This window comes from Pelobates fuscus, chromosome 11 (genome assembly GCF_036172605.1).
Source record: "Pelobates fuscus isolate aPelFus1 chromosome 11, aPelFus1.pri, whole genome shotgun sequence".
In the NCBI taxonomy this organism is placed as follows: Eukaryota; Metazoa; Chordata; class Amphibia; order Anura; family Pelobatidae; genus Pelobates; species Pelobates fuscus.
Window position 1 is genome coordinate 10,432,380 of NC_086327.1, and position 21,589 is coordinate 10,453,968.

Consider the following 21,589-nt stretch of genomic DNA (forward strand, 5'->3'; position numbering starts at 1 on the left):
ATTTATGGTTACTAATGAATACTTGTATTTATGTCCTCTGGCCTTTAGAGGGTAACTAATTCCTTAGGAACTATGGAGTGTGGTCTTTTATATGGTGTGAACTCTAATTCAACTTTCTGTAATCAGACTGTGATAAGACTTCTCAACAAAAAGAAATATTCATAGCAGAAGCCAAATCATAAACATGTCATGTTTTTACATTTAATTACAGCCTTCTCCAATGTGACAGTTCCTCATTCCCTCACCCCATTACACTCAATTTACTGGATTGAGGAATGCAGTAAAGGTAAGTATGAAATCCACCTTCCTGCCTCTGCATCACTTCTGAGTTGAGGGCAATGTCATTCGTTACCCTGTGAAAGTCCTGATGTGCTCGTGTGTGCTCGGCATCTGATTAGGAAATGATTTACAGAAGGAAACACAGCCTTAATTAGAAAGAGCAGTATGTGTGCATGCACCTAATAGTGCCCACATTCATGGCATTCAAGGGTTTAAAATCATTCCGTCATAATGTTTCAGGACAGCCTGACAATCAGTGCCATTAATTGGCAATCTCCCTGCAATATCATGGGGAGATCTGCCCACAGAAGTGCTGCATAGGTAAGGGTGATTTTTACCAACCTAAACTGTGCTACGCACCCCGCTAGCTAAGCCCTTCAGCTGGCATATACTAAGAGAGGTTCCATCAGCAAGTGCAGGAGAGGGGTCACTATCTCTGACTGCCACCATCTCCACCGCCTCATATAAATTCCAATTAGCCACCACAAGCCTGGTCACTATAATAAAAGCAGATTAAAATGGATACATGCCCGTGGCGGAGCTTAGTTTCTGAGCTGAGGGGACGTGCAGATCCTGAGCTCCTGAAAAATACTCTGATTTTAGGGTGTTTCTACCTGCAACTCGGCACAAACACTTACCACCGAGCACCATCTAAATCCGGGGTTCCCAGAGGACCGACCAGAGCCTTGCGACCCTAAAATAATAGGCTGGGGCCTACCGGAAACGGAATCAGGGAGAAACGGCGGATCTCCTTGTCCTCAAAACCCCTGGTCGGCATCACTACACTCCTAACCCCCCCCCCCCCCACCGCAACGGTGGGGGTTATCCCCGTCCCCACTGAACTCTCTTGGGCTACTCGCCCCATAGTCACCTTGTGCTCCGGGCTGCGATTAGCAGTAGTTTCAAGGTGCTGGGCGCACAAAATGGTGTCTACCCCTCAACCCACAGAACGGGACCTAAGTCCATCTCAAGAGCCTCACTACTACTCTATAGAGCATACCCTACAAAAGCTTGATGCAATCTTCGAGAGCTTCTGGATAAAGATTCACAATTGCACATGAGCTGCTGCACAGGTAAAGCAAAATGAAAAGACAGGAAGCTTGCTACCAGAGTGACAGGGTCCTCCTCAGGGCGATCCTGCTGTGCCAGCGCCTTCTCTCTGTGCTGTCTGCCCTCCTGGGCCGAGAGTCCCACAAGACATAGCCTCTACGCATAGACCACGTATGAGGAAGAAATCCCGCCGACAACAGCACTCACCACCTGGACCCCCATATCTCTCTGTAAGGAAGCAGGTCTTGGCAAGTAGAGGTGCCCAAATCGTGGACACTCGATGCCAACCCTCACACAGTCCTGGGACTGGAGGAACCCCCTACCCAGGCGCTACTCAGCTGATACTCACTTGGATTTTGCTCATAGCCATTTGCTGTCTATAGGCCTACCGCTTAAGTCTTCATGATAACTTCTCGGCGTTTTGATGTACTGTTTTACTTACTTTCGACACGTCTTATATTTTTTTTCTGCTCACATGCCCTGGAATGTTACTCAGATAGTCTCAGAGGTACTCACTTTACCTTTAAAACATACTCCTATCTAGCTCCACTGTCAGTCAGCCTTATTACCAATTTGACATGCTTAGACTTGCCTACCTTCTTTTGCCTGAATACCTATACCACACATAGACAGATTAGCCAGGCTGGATATATAAAAATGAAGCTGACCTTCTTAGGAGTGTAATCGTGTGTATTCTCATACTTCCTCCAGGGTCTAAATAGATTTTCCTATTTTGAAAGTCTATGACATAATCATGATCTAGATAGATTTAATGAGTATGTTCCAAATCCTGTTATACCTTGTACCTTATAAAATGTGTGCACGCTAATCTCAATGCCTTATTGCAGGTAAGCTATGTATCCTGACTCTCTTTCCATTTCCTCGGGGCATGACAAGTCTGTATGTACTTATCTGCACTACAAAATTAAAGAATAAAAGACAAAATGGATACATGGCCGCAGACTTTGTTCAGAGTGTCACATTATTATCGCTATTTGTTGTTTGGTTGTGTATTTCGATAAGTTCCAGGATTTTGCTTATCTATAGGATATAATCCTCAGGCTGTCTGTTGGATAAGAATATTGTTGTCCTCTACCTCCTTGAACTTTAGTTTGTTCTTTTCGGGAATGTTTGTCAGCTGTATCTTAATGAGATTACCTTGCGGAGTGTGTTTTACTATATCAGTTTACCAAATATTTACTGTCTGTGTTCTACAGGTATCACACAGCATTGCCCTCTGACCTCACTGGGTGACATCTGAAGCAGGGTGTCCAGGGGTCAGGCTGAGTAGACATGCTGACTGATGTAACATGTGCCTGTTAAATCCCTCTTGGTAAGAAAAGTCAAATAATTGCATTTTGTAAAACTAAGGATTAAACAGCTCTGTATATTTGTTCTGTTCTCTGCAGTGCATTCAGTATGTCAATGATGGCTTTAGGGAAGAAAGTTTGAGGTCAAAAACCATACTATACTTGCTAGTACATTCTGCTGCCACTAGATGGCATCTGTATAACATAAACAGGAAGGAGAATGAAGTTACATGTGTTCTCCTTTGGCTTTATTGTAAAGTTGCATGGTTTATCTGTTACAGAGGTAAATGAAGGCTCTCTTCATCCTTGTGTGGCATCTGTGCATCATCATCAGGACAATTCATCCATCACTGCCTAACAGTGTTCCCTAGTAGTCAGCATGATGGTCTGATCCTCACTTCATATGTTTGCAATAGGTAAGACCTGGAGCAGTAACCAGCCAGTAGGAATTATGTATTATATTTCACATTCACAAAGTACATTGAAGGAGTCTGCTAGCACGCTTTCAGGAGAATTTCAGGGCATTCGACTTGAAAACCAGCGAAACCTTAATATTGTGTAGTTTATGCAGCTAATCGTTATTGTACACCTTTGTTGGTGCATATTAATGCAGTATGAGGGTATTCTGTATAGAAAGATACATTCCAATAATAATAATAGATGAAAATACATTTTTATATTTAGTGTTTATTTTTACCCTTACATATAAATTGAATGTTATTTCTTTTTTGAAAGAGAGGCATATACAGTATAAAGGGGATCATTCACTAAACTGAGCAAAAAGAAGATACAAGCTTGCTATTAGATTAGAATGTGGATGGTATTGGGAAAGGCATCAAGTCATATAAGGGGAGCTGGTAAAAGTCAATTTTATTCCGAGCCGCAGAGCCTGAAGCAGACTACGGACACCATCTGGCTTGATACATAAAGCGACAAGTACCAAACGGCCCACCCCACACAGCAGCTACTAAGTCCAGAGACACACCGGGCGCATGGCACCAGTAAACCAGCTCAACGCTCCACCCTTGAGGCTCACGCTGTCGACGAGACTGCTCGCCCTTTATCTGAGCTGGGCGCTCACCTGGAGGAATCCTCCACTGCATGCCATACTCCCAGGGAGAAGATCGAGACCCGACGGAACCCTGGGCCCACAATCCTGTCGATGGGATCAATGGCGAACAGGCACGAGCAACCACTAAGGCCGAAGACAGGCGGTCCCTGGACGCAGTGACACCACGACCCCAGGTAGAAACAGCATCTCGGTGAACTGGTGCAGGCCTCCGACCCGGCAGGGACTCCAGCGGCATCCAACACAAGACACAACAGCGTACCCTGCGGAGTGGACTGAGTGTTTTACAGGACACTAACGAGCACTGACCTCGGGTCGCCTGGGGAGACGGCGGATCCGGAGCACATCGACCCAGGCCCACAACACAGCCTGGAGCACATAGGATGGTGAACCCGACCCACACCCAGAGCTACCACAGGAACACAAGCAGACGCATCCATGGACTCCCAGGGGCCACACGGCCATGCCAAGCCGGGGCACTGGCTGACAGTGACACATGTCCTCGAGCATGGTACCCGTGCGTATACCCAAGGACTGATGCCACCTTATAGCCTGTCAGGTTGTAGACAAACACCATCGTTAATTTTGTCTTTCTTACTTTTCTGTCTTACTTCGTTGCCTGCATTAACAGTGGGGTTAAACCCACAGTCAGTCAGCCTGCAAATATACCCACACCGGGTTGTCATATATACCCAACACATAAGATGCACCATACAGTCTGCGCTGGAGAGCCTTACACACCCCTGCAGGCATGGCCCCTCCCCCCTCTAACGCATACATGCTACACTAGTGGAGAGGCGACCAGGGGTTTGTTGGTTAATTGGAACTCACACGCCCATCAATGCACACCCAGTTAACATGTAAAACAGTCTGCTCAGACCTAGTAATCATGGCGGGATCCAAACCAATGTAACCATTTTTACCTATGTCACACTGCCTTACTCGACATTTCAGGTATACCCTACTCTATCTTCACATGAATGCTCGAGGTCTTATCGAATTCTCCTAGTCTTAGAAACATACTAGTATCGTTAAGTGAGACCCGACAGTTATCTTAAAATCGTTGCTCAATCTTGATTAGGGCTCAAGCAGGCTTATTGTTAGCATTGTCTGGCTATCCTCTCTGATCAATACTAGTCTCGCTCACACCCAACAGAAACTAACCCGCGATTATCCTAGATTAAATGCAAACTAAATATAAAAATGTGCAAGCAACACCGTACTCCTGATTGTTACATATGACGAACCACTTTTATTATTATTACGCTAAACTTGGTATTAAACGTCTGTAACACTTAATTAATATAAAATGAGGCTGTCATTCATAGGAGATGTTGCATTGTGTCATTATGCTCCCAAACTGTATTACAAAACGTACATCCCCTCTTCTTTATTCTGTACCCCCTTTAACGCATGCCTCAATAAAAGAAAGATTGACAAAAAAACAACAGTGACCCCCTCTACTAAACCCTAGTCCCCTCCTCGTCTACTAAGTCTTAGTCCCCCCGTCTACTAAACCCCTGCCCCTGTTCTCACTCACATTCACTGAGAAACACTTACTGACAGACATACACACAAACTGACATACACACAGAATCACTCCAACACACACATGCACTCACAGACACACACATTCACTGACACACACACACACACACACACACACACACAGACACTGACAGAGAGACACACACACACACACACAGACAGCCATACACACACACAGATAGCCATATATACACACACACAGACAGCCATACACACACACAGATAGCCATGAACACATACAGCAATACACACCTTTGGAAGAGCTGGGTTGATTTCTTACCTGGGGTCTAGTGGGGCTGCTGGGCAGGTGTACATTCAGGCAGGCAGGGGGGACGACAGGTAGTGAGGGAGCGCTGAGTGTAAGCTCTCCCTGCTCAGCTCCCAATATGAGTGACGTCATATTCTGGCTCCCGGCATCACTGCGGTAAGCTGAGCAGGGAGAGCTTACACTCAGTGCTCCCTCGCGGCCAGTGGGCCACAAACATATTAGTTATGGCCCGTGAGTTGGACATTTATGCTTTAAATGAACTGAATGCTGTCCAACGCTTGCTTTTTTCACCTTAAAGTACTTGTTGTTTTTATAGTTTCATTGTACAGCGCTGCAGAATCGGTTGGCGCTATATAAAGAGCAGCAGTAACATGTTACTACAACTAGTAGAGTACCACCTACATGTGCCAATTCTGCAAGGTCAAATGACCTCCTGACAGCTTGAGCAGCTCAGGAAGGTAAATACGTGGGATATTTAGGGTTACTCTTGCTTCATGGACTGCAGTCCCCCTGGCATTTATATCCCTGTAACAAGTTTTAGTTTTGGGGATTACAGAAGGCTCTAGCAGGGTCAAGCAAGCTATTAACATAGCAGGGGATAAGAAAATCTTAATTAAACAGAACTTGCAATAAAGAAAGCCTAAATAGGGCTCTCTTTACAGGAAGTGTTTATGGAAGGCTGTGCAAGTCACATGCAGGGAGGTGTGACTAGGGTTCATAAACAAAGGGATTTAACTCCTAAATGGCAGAGGATTGAGCAGTGAGGCTGCAGGGGCATGTTCTATACACCAACACTGCTTCATTAAGCTAAAGTTGTTCAGGTGACTATAGTGTCCCTTTAGAGTTCAATTTAGAGATTGAGATACGATTATTTAAGGTAAATTACATCTGTTTGAAAGTGAAACCAGTTTTTTTTTTTTCATGCAGGCTCTGTCAATCATAGCCAGGGAGGTGTGGCTAGGGCTGCATAAACAGAAACAAAGTGATTTAACTCCTAAATGACAGTGAATTGAGCAGTGAAATTGCAGGGGAATGATCTATACACTAAAACTGCTTTATTTAGCTAAAGTAATTTAGGTGACTATAGTGTTCCTTTAAACTCCAAATTGTAGTGAATTGAAAACCAAACTGCAAAATTTAGACAAAAACAGCTGATCTGGTAAAACTCTCCAATTAATTTATAGCCATTGCTCGGCTGTTTTAGCCTGCTTTGCAATTTGTTTTTCATGTCACTACAATAAACACCTAAGTGTGGTTGATCACATGTGGTTGATTCCAGTGTTTTTCCTTCCCATATTCCTTGACCATGCCTATAATCTAATACAGATTGTTGATACTGCCATTTCAATCAACAGCGGTTATAAATAATTCCCGGAATCAGGTGGGGGCAATGTTTGATACCCTCCATGCAAGCATGGTATTTATAAAATACATGTTTACGAGATCTAGTTTCTTCGAGTTCAGCTGCTCTGTGCATCCAGACTGCGCGTGGCCACAGCAGGACCAGCTTTTAATAGCTCCTGGAAAGGGCCTTTGTGGCTTTATAGGGAGGTAACTGCATTATCATAGTGTTAGGAGGGGAGAAATGATGGGCCATTGCAAGGAGGAGGTAGGAGAAAGTTGTCGTTGGAAGCCTATGGGTTCTATCAGTGTGGGGCCCACAAGGTATTTCCTCTTATAGAACTCTAAGGCAAAAGAAGAAGATTGTATTGCCACGCTCCCTTTCTCCCTGTGTGACCTGCCCTCCTTTGTCCTGTCCGTTGAAATACCAGCCTGAGTGCATGCAACAAAAATGTTTAATTCTCTGTGTATTCACTACATAGAGAGAGATAATACACGGGAATGGTGGTGGTAGGGTTATGAATTAATCATTATTACCCAGAGTATTTACCATGTAAATACATTGTGTTCCCCAACGAAATACACACAAGGAGTCTTGGGGTGAAACCGCATAACTGATCAATTCACAGAGTATTCCATCAACTACAGATGGGGGGGAGGGGGTAACTTTTCTTTATCAATAATTGATCAATTCCCATGGTTTTCCAAAACTAGATGCTGATGCGGTAGAGACTGAGATGGTTAACTGATCGATTCCCAGGATATTCCCTAATTGCATACAGGCAGGAGCAGCAATAACTGAAGAATTCACTGGATATTACATTAAAAAAGCACAAGCATTGTTCATTCTTAGTTTTTTTAGTCAAAACATGCAAACCTTTATATTTAATTTTATTTTAAATTTGAGGAATGTGTTAAACACGGTACAGTATGAGGTACAAAGTTGCTTTATATCAAAAGGTAAATCAGGATATCCTGAAATAACACCACCCTCTGAATATTGAGCTGAAATCCTGATGAGGGGCTGTAGATGGAGAATCTGGCCCCAGTTGATAGCTGGTGGGAAGCACATTCAATCTTAGTTCAGGCTTAGTTCTCCCACTTACATGATCCTGGAGGTAGTGAGAGTTGCAGGATTAGATGTTGATACCCCTTCATGGCATCCTTATGACTAGGGGTTGTCTGTTGAGATCTGTTGGGTTGATTCCCTTTTATTTTTCTACTCATCTCCAGATCTTCAGTGGAAATTAAAAATGCCACACTATACGTCACCCTGATGTTTTAATCACCAGATTGTTTGGTCAAGCTCACAAGTTATCAACCCCCAGTTTGGCATATAAGTTCCCTTCTGCAGTAGAATCTCAGTGGTGCTGATAATAATATGTCAATTTTCTCAGTTCTTCCCAAAACAGCAGGCTAAGGATGGTGTGTGGCCCCAGTCGAACGTATGCAGGAACAATCCCTTTATAAAGAGCTAGAATCCCTTCTTTATGTATGATCTTCAAAAAACAGTCTAAGAAGCCTGTGTACAATCTCCCCTGCAAATACACAAGCACATTTAGTCACCCTGATTACAGACAGTTTAATATATGTTTCAGTGGTGCTAGTTACAGTAAGGGGAGGGCGTTACACCAGCTACCATATTGGGGGAATGTGTTATCTTTCAGTGGTGCTAGTTACAGTAAGGGGAGGGCGTTACACCAGCTACCATATTGGGAGAATGTGTTATCAATGTTTTAGTAGTTACAGTAAGGAGGTTAACAATGTTGATTGTATTGGAGGGGGATGAACTGTGTGAGGAATGTGAACAATCAACACGAAAATGATTTATTTTAGAACAGAATAGCCAAATTAGTTCTTCATCTCAGCTATTTTTCCACCTTGTCAATTTGAGCCTAAATTTTGGAATTCCTTTGCCTATTCTCAGATTCCGGCCAATAAACCCTAAACCTAATATAACAGTGGTAACAGGGGCCATTTAATCAGTCTTTAAATAATGCCATAATTTGAAATTTAATAGCATTTGTGCATCTAGGTGTAGATGAAGGAATATGATGATATTATAATAATTTTACATAAAACTCATGTTCTGGATTCCATTATGTTTTAGCCTCCAGAGCATGACTAGAGCGGATACTGGCATGTAAAAGAAGAGCTCACCTTGCCGGTTACATCCACAGGTTGGTTATACAATCGTGTACTGACCACATCAAACGGCATCATGGCGATGGCTACACCAACACTGCTGATCATTCCACCAGTCAGTGCAACCAGCCAGCTGTCTTCGGAAAACCACTGGAAGGAGAAGCCAACAGAGGTAAGTCCAGAACGTCACGCCCCCCCAAATTATATCACCATGTATTGCTCAGCCCTCTGACATGCAAGACGAGAAATTACTGTAATATGTTTTGCAAAGTAAAGCCTTACCTTTTGCCTTTTTACCCATTCCTTGGCACTCGCAAATGTTGCCAGCTGGACAGCAGAGCCCACCATAACTCTGGGTACCGCTCCATTTACACCACGCCATAGTCCCAGAATCCCTTGCTTCCTATAGATGGTTTCAAAGGCACTGCTCACACTCTGGAGAAGACAAGACCTCTATTATTAAAACATTCACTAACAGTCAGGACCCCCACTTACAACACAAATTAAAAAGCACTTTCAAGACACAACAACCTGATGATTTTGCTGCAATAATCCCCAGGTATAAAACCTGCAGACCTAGAGAACCCTGTTGGTTCAAACTCAGCAGACCTAATGATAAAACCTACTTTCCTATGTGACATGAAGTGCTTGTACGATGACTTCGAATTCACTTCGTTATGGTTTCAGCATCTATAATTACAGCAAACTTGCATCCTACTCATGTAACTTACATGAACCATCATCTGGTCCAAGGGAGGGTAATACGACAAGCCACTACAACAGCTGCAAGACAATAGGTGCGTAATAGTAAACCAAAATGTTTTGTTTTCTGCCATTCTGATAACCCCTCCCTCACCTTTCTGCCATTCTGATAACCCCTCCCTCACCTTTCTGCCATTCTGATAACCCCTCCCCCACTTTTCTGTCATTCTGATAACCCCTCCCTCACTTTTCTGCCATTGTATTACCCTGCTCCCCTAACCTTTCTGCCATTAACATCCTGTACTCTTAGCGCGTCCATTTTCAATGACCCTACTGAAGATCACTCTGCCTTGCCCAGCAAAGCGTTCACATTACTGAACTCTGCTATCAACGCCGGTGTGCGCAGACTGTGTTTGCTCTTTATAAGCCAGGCCATGGCTTGCACTATGACGTGTAAGGATTAACACCGATGTTGGCTGATGTAATGATATTGTGAACGCACTGCCAGGAGTGATCAATAGTATTACCGTATATAGAATGGCAGTGCTCGGGAGGAAACTTGACAAGGCCTCCAATGGACTGACAGTTTTCTTCTAACTTCAAACATTATTTTATTTTTTTTAGGAACCCAAGTAGTTTTTGTTTTTGTTTTGTTTTGCAAGCAGAGGCCTGCACACGGTTGTGGCGTCAGTTAGTAAAAGGAAAGGCTTGGCTGCGGAGGTCTGGATTAGTACGTTTACTCAGCTTGTTATAGACATCGGCTCAGAACCAGAAAATTGTTTAGTGAAAACTCAGCCATGCATCCAACAAATGTGCAGTTGTTAGCAGACGGCTGTGCTTTTTCTTTGTAAAGTCCTAAGACTTACAATGATATCTTAGTAATTTCTGATCTTTTGGGTGATCGTGTTTTAGTCCTTTGACATCCATGGTTCCATGTGATGTCACTGTGTCCCAGCATTCTAATGGTTTGCTGCTACCTGTTTACTCTTTGCACCACTTTACCTTCGTACCCTCACTTTATAAAATGATATTGGAAACCCAGAACAATAATTCTCCATTATAGACCTGGGTTAGTATTATGACCTGGCTTCCTTTCTAGATGTACCACTACAGAATCATAGCATCAAGGAACCGCGGGGAAAGCTATCGAGCAGCGTATCAGGGTTCACACAGTGGAAATAGTGTGTGTCAGAACCCGGAGGGCAAGCAGCAGAGCAATGCAGGGGAGCACAGAGGGATATATACAGAACGGCTAAACAGGGCAATGGCAGCCCAATATCACAGGAATGAGTCATGAAAACTAAACGATGTACACCAAAATATTTCAAATATGTGGCTTTTGTTAAACTGTCCTACAGGGTGCAAACTGCACTGAATAATTTTTAAAAAGTACTGTTTAATATGCACAATCTGCGAATGCTGTACAATGCAGCAGTTGTGCTCTGCAGTGTTAATATGTACACTGTACCTTCTGTATACAATGTGGCAGATTAAATGTTATGCATACTTCTCTGTTTTATGTTATGTGGCAGTGGAATGGTTAACCCCTTAAGGACACATGACATGTGTGACATGTCATGATTCCATTTTATTCCAGAAGTTTGGTCCTTAAGGGGTTAATAGACCAGGCTCTGCATTTTACGATACTGGATATATTGATCAGAGGGAGTGCCCTGCAGGTTACAGATTAGACCAGTCAGGACACAGCAGCCAGAATCCACCCGCAGGACTTTGGAACAAAATGAATGCTTAAGCAAGGCTTACTCTGCCAAGAAATGATCACACCCCTCCCCAACCTTCACTGCCAGAGACCAGTCTCACCCCTACCTATCCTTCACTGCCAGGGACCAGTCTCACCCCTACCTATCCTTCACTGCCAGGAAACAGTCTCACCCCTCCCCAACCTTCACTGCCAGGGACCAGTCTCACCCCTACCGATCCTTCACTGCCAGGGACCAGTCTCACCCCTGCCTATCCTTCACTGCCAGGGACCAGTCTCACCCCTGCCTATCCTTCACTGCCAGGAAACAGTCTCACCCCTACCTATCCTTCACTGCCAGGAAACAGTCTCACCCCTCCCCAACCTTCACTGCCAGGGACCAGTCTCACCCCTACCAATCCTTCACTGCCAGGGACCAGTCTCACCCCTACCTATCCTTCACTGCCAGGGACCAGTCTCACCCCTGCCTATCCTTCACTGCCAGGAAACAGTCTCACCCCTACCTATCCTTCACTGCCAGGAAACAGTCTCACCCCTTCCTATCCTTCACTGCCAGGGACCAGTCTCACCCCTACCAATCCTTCACTGCCAGGAAACAGTCTGACCCCTCCCCAACCTTCACTGCCAGGGACCAGTCTCACCCCTTCCTATCCTTCACTGCCAGGCACCAGTCTCACCCCTACCAATCCTTCACTGCCAGGGACCAGTCTCGCCCCTACCTATTATTCACTGCCAGGGACTGGTCACACTACTACCTATACTTCACTGCCAGGGACCAGTTTCACCCCTACCCACTATTCACACAAGGGACCAGTCACACCCCTACCTATACTTCACTGCAAGGGACCAGTCTCACCTGTACCCAATATTCACTACTAGGTACCGGTCACATCCATACCTATTCTTCAATGTCAAGGACCAGTTTCACCCCTACCCACTATTCACACAAGGGACCAGTCACACCCCTACCTATCCTTCACTGCCAGGGACCAGTCTCACCCCTACCTATTATTCACTACCAGGACTCGGTCACACCTCTATCCATCCTTCACTGTCAGGGACTGGTCACACCTCTATCCATCCTTCACTGCTAGGGACCAGTCTCATCTGTACCTAATTTTCACTACTAGGTACCGGTCACACCCATACCTATCCTTCAATGTCAGGGACCAGTCTCACGCCTACCTATTATTCACTACCAGGAACCAGTCTCACGCCTACCTAATATTCACTACCAGGAACCAGTCTTACGCCTACCTATCCTTCACTGCCAGAGACCAGTCTCACCCCTACCTATCCCCTATCCTTCACTGCCAGGAACCAGTCTCACCCTTACCTATTATTCACTACCAGGAACTAGTCTCACGCCTACCTATTATTCACTAACAGAAACCAGTCTCACGCCTACCTATTATTCACTACCAGAAACCAGTCTCACGCCTACCTATTATTCACTACCAGAAACCAGTCTCACGCCTACCTATTATTCACTACCAGGAACCAGTCTCACGCCTACCTATTATTCACTACCAGGAACCAGTCTCACGCCTACCTATTATTCACTACCAGGAACCAGTCTCACCCCTACCTATCCTTCACTGCCAGAGACCAGTCTCACCCCTATCCAACTTCCACCGCCAGGTACTGCTCAGTAAAGTTTAGGTAGGGGGTACTTTTTCTCTAGTTGCCTACTCTTATTATCTATGCTGTGCACACTTATGTTAACCATCTTTGCTTTATTATGCCATATATTGGGTTATGAGAGGGAATAGGAGAATCTGGCATGGCAGGTATTAGTCAGTGTGGGGATCTTACCTGGTGATTGTGCTGGTGTCCAACTGCGATTGCAGCCACAGTCTGAGCCTGCAGATGAGTCTTTACCTGCACAAAATAAATATGTATTAAAATGAAATGCAGAGAAATGTCTGTCTGTCCCATCAGTAAAGCCATCTGTGAATCATACCAGGTATAGGATTCTGTCTATCTTACATTAATGAAAATAAAATTATACAAATTATTAAAATCAGCAAAAAACTTTATTCTCGACTCTGGGACAGTCAGTCAGGTTCTACTCCAGTGTGGTTGTCAATCCTGATGAATTTTCTCTAATCAGATACCTTTTCATAGAGAAGCATTGAAGGCACATGTCGCATGCACCGCTATTGCCACAAACCACCAATGCAATGCTTCTCGTCAAAAACATTGGGCACACACACCTTCTCGTATTGGCATACTTTGCACCCTCAAATAAAATAGATTCAGTAATTTAACCTATTTTAGTCTGACGGCCATTAGCAAGCATGGAAACGGCAAAATGTCATAGGTGCTGCCACTACAGACGGAAGCAGCACTATTTGCCAAAATCATGGCATTGGGATTTGTGATTAAGTGATTTTAATGCGTAGACTATCCCTTTTAACTCTCTGAGTGCCAGAGTTGTGACTAACACATTGCAAAACAATATGTGGGGCACACATCTGGCACTGAAAGGGTTAAAGACAAACACAGTAAAGGAATAGAAAAATGCTTTGTATAAGATCCTGAAGATTTAATTTGTAATTTCAGTCTGATGTACTCCTTAATAATATAACAATTTACCAAGCATGGCCAGGGTTACTGTCCTGTCCCTCTGGTAGATTATTTTCGATCACTATGTTGAGTATATTCTGATTTGGGGGGGGATTAGTATGTGTCAGCTGGAGATCAAGGCTCGTTTCGCCATACTGTCTCCGTTAAATTGTCACTCATTTGCATCCAACTTGAAAATGTAAACTAACCAAGGCCCAATAAATGCTGGCAGGCCCAGCATAATATCTAATAATTCCTGTCTTGAGTAGTGAATTTTTGGGGAAGCTTCTCAGCAATATGGCTGTTATTCGGCATATGCTACAGTTTAACCTCTATTAATCGAAGGTGGACTTGGGAACCTTGCTAACTGGGTTGGAAATTAAATAAGCCATCATAGCTAAAACCAGCTCACTGGAGGTAAAAAAACAAATTCACATGAAGTTTTCCTCCACTCTGTTATGGAGGGTCTACTCACAGGACTGGGAGTCACTGGAATTGTGGGATAAAATTATGTCAGCATATTAGTGATAACCTAGGAAGGAACCAAAACTACATCTCTTGCACACTCATCGCGAGTGAGAGAAGCAGTGGCAATGGTCACAGGGTTGGGGAGAAGCACAGTCAGCCTTTTTGCTGCTCTGTGGTTTAAAATGACCTATGCTACTAAATTAATTTGTCCTCTATCCCCCAGCTCAGAGCGATGTTATGTCAGGACTCCTGCAGTAGGGATGCTTTGCAGGTCGTGTGACTGATTACTCATTCAACAAAAACTATTCTCAAACTGCAGATCAGACAATATTCATATTATAGGTAACAGTGTACACAGGCTGCATCTCTTCTCGTGTCTATAGAGAATAAATTGCTGTGAAAGCCATGTTATTATTCTAACATACTATAGCCAAAGACATTTGTGTACTGTTCCTCCAGTTATTTATCTTTGGAATATTGTTGCTGACAAATTCATTTCACTGGGAACTGACAAGAGAAATGCAAATTCCAAGCTTAAAAAGGTCTTAAAAGCAGCTATTTTTTCAACTCTACAATTTTGTCTTAAAGGAACACTCCGAGTACCATGAGCACCACAGTGTGCTGTGGTGGTTATGGTACCTAGAGTGCCTTTTTAAAATATTCCCTTCCTACTCTCTCGGCTTAGATCTGGTAGAGACTCTCTGGATGGCCTGAGAGTTGTAATAGAGGTAAACGACAGTTAAGAAGTCAAACCGTAGTTAAATAGTGTGCTGTAGTAGTTATGGTGCTTTAAAACTTGCAGTTCCTTGGTCAGTGCTTTGTAATTGCCAGTTTAGTGAATTACCCTGATATATTTGGTCAGTAAGAAAGGAGGAGTGGTAGTGTCATGCTTGGGGTGTGTTGTCACAGATTACATGTATACCTGGGTTTCACACTGCCCAGCAAGGTGACCAAACAGGACAATGCCTTAATACTGCCTAAAGAAGCCGTGTGTTTGTGTTCTTCACTTTAAGGACAAAATTAGCCAAATAACTGAACACTTCTATATATCTTCTTTCTCAAGAGGGACACTCTTGGCCACATATGCCAACATTGGGATCTGTCAAATCAGTACAGAGGGTGGGAGGTGGTAGGGAAATAATGTAACGTGGGGAGTGTGTCTGGATCTCAGGCTGAAGCGGAAATGTGATGGCTCCATTACCACTAGGTGCTTCCCATACACAGAGGGCTTTGGAAGAATGTTTACGGATCCACTCATACAGTGATTAGTAGCGCCAGTTTCCTGGTGTCCTCCAAGATAAAAATGAACTAACCAATGATGGCAACATAAGCCCCACAGCTTGCTGGTTTGATATAAATCAGGGCTCTCCTCTGCACCCAGGACCACCCCTAATTTTGTCCATCTTGGACACTGATTGCCTGACAGTGCTGGGCTAATCACGAAACTGACACTGATAATGTGGAAGTGTTACTTCTGCAATATAAATGTAACCTATATGGGGTAGTACTACAATGGGTCAGTTATGCTGCGTCAGTTACCCTTTGTTATCCCCCATGGATATGACGTACAGCACAGCAACAAAAAACACAAACTGGTTTCAATTGCTGACCTGGAGACTTTTTACAGTTTAGGTATTTAGACACTTTGAATTCCTGACAATTCTTACTTAGGTGAATAAACCTATCAATGCTATTCAGATTCCTGTAGTACTTTGTCATAAATGCAATAACAAAGAGCTCAGACACATTTTAACTAATTAACAGTGGGCATATGCTGAAACACATACACGTGCAAATTGTCAGTGTTCAACCCTCAAGGTATTAATGACTGGTGATGGTGCGTGGTGAATACTATATATATGGAGGGGGAATGATCAGAACATCTCATTGTCACAAACTTATGGTACCCCCTGGATACTTAGCAAGCATATACCCTAATGTCCCTATTTATGATGGACTCTCCCCCATTTGTCCCTCTATTCTATTCTAATGGTCCTGTTTTGTAGGAGCATCATGTTGTTGATGTGTCGGAGTGTATAACAGAGCTCCACAGCAATAATACTCCCAGTAATGTGTCTGAGTGTATAACAGAGCTCCACAGCAATAATACTCCCAGTAATGTGTCTGAGTGTATAACAGAGCTCCACGGCAATAATACTCCCAGTAATGTGTCTGAGTGTATAACAGAGCTCCACAGCAATAATACTCCCAGTAATGTGTCTGAGTGTATAACAGAGCACCACAGCAATAATACTCCCAGTAATGTGTCTGAGTGTATAACAGAGCTCCACAGCAATAATACTCCCAGTAATGTGTCTGAGTATAACAGAGCTCCACAGCAATAATACTCCCAGTAATGTGTCTGAGCGTATCACAGAGCTCCACAGCAATAATTCTCCCAGTAATGTGTCTGAGTGTATAACAGAGCTCCACAGCAATAATACTCCCAGTAATGTGTCTGAGTGTATAACAGAGCTCCACAGCAATAATACTCCCAGTAATGTGCCTGAGTGTATAACACAGCACCATGGCAATAATACTCCCAGTAATGTGTCTGAGTGTATAACAGAGCTCCACAGTAATAATACTCCGAGTAATGTGTCTGTGTATAACAGAGCTCCACAACAATAATACTCCCAGTAATGTGTATGAGTGTATAACAGAGCTCCACAGTAATAATACTCCCAGTAATGTGTCTGATTGTATAACAGAGCTCCACAGCAATAATTCTCCGAGTAATGTGTCTGAGTGTATAACACAGCACCACAGTAATAATACTCCCAGTAATGTGTCTGAGTGGATAACAGAGCTACACAGCAATAATACTCCCAGTAATGTGTCTGTGTATAACAGAGCTCAACAATAATACTCCCAGTAATGTGTCTGATTGTATAACAGAGCTCCACAGCAATAATACTCCCAGTAATGTGTCTAGTGTATAACAGAGCTCCACAGCAATAATACTCCCAGTAATGTGTATGAGTGTATAACACAGCACCATGGCAATAATACTCCCAGTAATGTGTATGAGTGTATAACAGAGCTCCACAACAATAATACTCCCAGTAATGTGTCTGAGTGTATAACAGAGCTCCACAGCAATAATATTTCCAGTAATGCGTCTGAGTGTATAACAGAGCTCCACAACAATAATACTCCCAGTAATGTGTATGAGTGTATAACAGAGCTCCACAGCAATAATTCTCCGAGTAATGTGTCTGAGTGTATAACAGAGCTCCACAGCAATAATACTCCCAGTAATGTGTCTGAATGTGTAACAGAGCTCCACAACAATAATATTCCCAGTAATGTGTCTGATTGTATAACAGCAATAATACACCCAGTAATGTGTCGGAGTGTATAACAGAGCTCCACAGCAATAATATTTCCAGTAATGCGTCTGAGTGTATAACAGAGCTCCACAGCAATAATTCTCAGAGTAATGTGTCTGAGTGTATAACACAGCACCATGGCAATAATTCTCCCAGTAATGTGTCTGAATGTGTAACAGAGCTCCACAGCAATAATACTCCCAGTAATGTGTCTGAGTGTATATCAGAGCTCCACAGCAATAATACTCCCAGTAATGTGTCTTAGTGTATAACAGAGCTCCACAGCAATAATACTCCCAGTAATGTGACTCAGTGTATAACAGCTCCACAGCAATAATACTCCCAGTAATGTGTCTGAGTGTATAACAGAGCTCCACAGCAATAATACTCCCAGTAATGTGTCTGAGTGTATAACAGAGCTCCACAACAATAATACTCCCAGTAATGTGTCTGAGTTTATAACAGAGCTCCACAGTAATAATACTCCCAGTAATGTGTCTTAGTGTATAACAGAGCTCCACAGCAATAATACTCCCAGTAATGTGTCTGAGTGTATAACAGAGCTCCACAGTAATAATACTCCCAGTAATGTGTATGAGTGTATAACAGAGCTCCGCAGCAATAATACTCCCAGTAATGTGTCTTAGTGTATAACAGAGCTCCACACCAATAATACTCCCAGTAATGTGTCTGCGTGGATAACAGAGCTACACAGCAATAATACTCCCAGTAATGTCTTTAAACGACAATAAATGTGTTTAGAAATCAGTCTGTGTAAATAAGATACGTTGTTCTTCTTCTAAATTATGTTTTCTTTACATATATTGTTATTAATATGTTACCTATAATTTCTCAGGACAGCCCTGCCCCTGGCCACACCGCCAGTCACACCCCTAAAATGAAAGTCCGTTTGAAATGTTGGGAGGTATGAGACGTGAACAGCATAACAGCTAATGTGATTGCTTTATTTAAGTCCATAAAATACTTGCTGTTTGCCTTAATGGGAAGAAGACTATTCAAACTATATTATTGTAATTTTTCTTTGTCTTGTTTTTAAACAACATGGGGCTTTATAAAAATTAACAGTAAATCAGCTGTTTATGCATAGTTTAGCACTTAATAGAATGTTCACTAATGTAAAAACTTGTCTGAGACTGGTGCACACAGTAATACGTCTTCTAACTGGTAGCCTTATTCATACAAAAATATGCATGCATACAAGTACTTGTACCGGCAAGGGGAAGCTATGTGTATTTCTGTTTGGAGAAAGTACGCAGTGTTTTTGTTTTCTGCTGAAGTTATTAAAACCAAACAAAAAGAAAGGAGATGGGTTAACCTCGTTACACCATATCCTAGGCAAGGAGAGTAATTTATAGTCCTTGTGGTGTGCTTCTCTTCTCCTGTCAAAACATTTGCAGAACTTCCTTGTGTGACTTTCCACCAGTCTAAACGGGCTGTGGCATTGTTTATTTAACATTGAAAATAGGCTTCTCTTTTGTCCAAATCATCTATGTTTTTAAATGTATGCAGAGTTATTTTGTGGGTTTTTAGGATATCATTGTATAACATTTTAGAAGCCAAGTGCTGTTTTTTTCTTTGTTATATTTTATATAGTGTAGGTTTGGCAGGGGGGTATGTGGTAAGAGCTGGCAATGTACTTTTGTGGTATGTTTGGCAGATTAGTATGTAGGAAACCTGCAGTTTTCATATATGGTTTACAGGGTTCAAAGTTTCCACTAGCCATTGGCAAGTGAAAATTCATCCCTGGTGCTATGGACACTCCAAGCTTGTAGTGGCAAATAAGATCATTTAGCAGTGTGTGTGTATATATATAGTGTGTGTGTGTGCGTGTGTGTTTGGTTGTTTATGTGCAATGGGAGCAATCATAGAGCACATATGAGTTTGGCAGATTGGTACTTTGTTATATGTCGGGGTTTTTGTGAGTACAAAGTCTGTTATGTGAATTGTGAGTCTTGTTATTAGTACATTTTGCCAGACATCCACCTGGCCCATGCTTAGTGACTTCCATGATTAACTTGTAACTTGGCCTAACTAGATAAGTGGACAATGCCAGAACTTTAGACTAGGGGAGCATAGCCTTCATGACTTATGGAAATGATACCTCCAGAAGTGTTCTATGTAAATATGTAAATAAAGCAGGTTTTTCTCACCAGATATGCAGGACTTCCCACTAAAGCACCTATGGCCCCAGCAATGGCTCCAGCTGCTATATTTCCACCTGGTTTCTGTGTCAGTCCTATGTCTTCAGCATGCGAGTACAGGTAAAAGCGTACGCCGTTCATTAGTCCCTGATAAAGCAGCCCAGCGGTTAGTCCTTTCTGCAGTCCACGTAGTCCATCTGCTTGCCCTACAGCCACCATGGCTTGCAAGACTCCTCTGTAATGGCGTGTGTAAGACCCCCGGGACCTGAGCTCTCCTTGCAACTGAAGCCGCGTCTTCACCACCTCCAAAGGGTTAGTAAATACACAAGCCATACAGCATGCCGATGCACCAAGCACAAAATCCACCGGTGGAGAGATGTAGATGGCTGGGTGAGTTGGTGGAGTGGTCATACTTAGTGTTTAAATAAATAAATTCCCAAGGAAAAAAGTAAAATTTTTGATATTTTAAAAACACATCCTAATAGTGTGTTGTGTTGCGCACAGAGTTCCAATCTGTGCGTTATTATCGGAAGCGTGAATTTGAAGAGTAATTAGAAAGTCCCCGGTGATAGAGCCAATGGCCCTGGCACAGTCCCAAGCTCGATGCCCAGATAGTGCTGATAGGTGGCCGTCAGATATGCTGTATCTCAAGTTAAGGATAATCTTGGCTCAGGTAAGTTGCTAAGGACCAGAGATAAACTTTGTATCCAGTGTGAACCAGTCTGCGGATGGCTGTGTGTGACTCTTTCTGTAGCTTAGCCGGTCACAGAGCTTCTCTCTCACTGTCTCCTCTCTGTGTGACTGCCGTGTATTCCAAACTGGTATCATTAACAATCCTGTGTCAGCCATGCACTGCCTCTGTGAACACACATCCTCTCCCTCTTTCCACTGGGCTTTAAAACTGAACCTCCCCTTACTCTCCCCTAACCAATCTCTGCCCTGATAAAAGCTCACACCTCCAGCCTGGGCCTGGCCTGCTTCCAAAGATCTAGGGTAGAGGTCACTTTCCATTGCCATAGCTTAGGCCAAAGGAAACTGCTTCTTCTTACATTGTCTTTAGCACCTTGCCAGATTAGAATGCAAGCTCCTGGGAAAATAAATCATCTTTTGTGTGCCTGTAAAGTGAATATTTACATAGAGATGCAGCCTTTGTTCATGCCTTATTTAGAAATTGTTCACAGTAGTGAGGAGCATTGTATTTCATTATGTTTACAAATAAAGACTGTTTAAAAAAAACAAAAAACTATTAATTAGCATAGTTAATGTACAGAAAGTCTTAGAATTCCAATGATTTACATAATAATCAGCTTTTATGTAGGTATAAAAAGTCAATTTTTAAAACCAACAAACATGGTATTGTTATAATTCGCAAAAAATGATTTCCGTCCGTATATGTAATTAACAGATGTGCAGACTAACAGATTATATTAGTATCTAGTAATCACATTTAAACAATGCCATCGTATAAAAGACTAACTTCTCACTCTACACGCTACAGCAGAAAGGCAGCGGGAGATTAGAGAGGTCAATACGTGGCTGAAGTCTTGGTGCAGGAAAGAGGACTTGGGGTTTTTAGAGCACTGGGCCGACTTTGCGCTTGGGTACAACCGGTATAGTCATGATGGAT

The 21,589-nt window shown here is 43.0% G+C and overlaps 1 protein-coding gene across 1 annotated transcript; it reads right to left on the reverse strand.

Annotated features, from left to right (window-relative positions):
* Positions 1-7,719: 7,719 nt before the first annotated feature.
* On the reverse strand, positions 7,720-20,835 carry SLC25A34 (solute carrier family 25 member 34). Its single transcript, XM_063436217.1, has 5 exons — positions 19,972-20,835; positions 13,248-13,313; positions 9,293-9,445; positions 9,026-9,160; positions 7,720-8,403 (listed from the first exon to the last, which is right to left on the reverse strand). Exons 1-5 carry the CDS (start codon positions 20,371-20,373, stop codon positions 8,227-8,229), a joined length of 933 nt encoding a protein of 310 aa, XP_063292287.1. The 5' UTR covers positions 20,374-20,835; the 3' UTR covers positions 7,720-8,226.
* Positions 20,836-21,589: the final 754 nt, after the last annotated feature.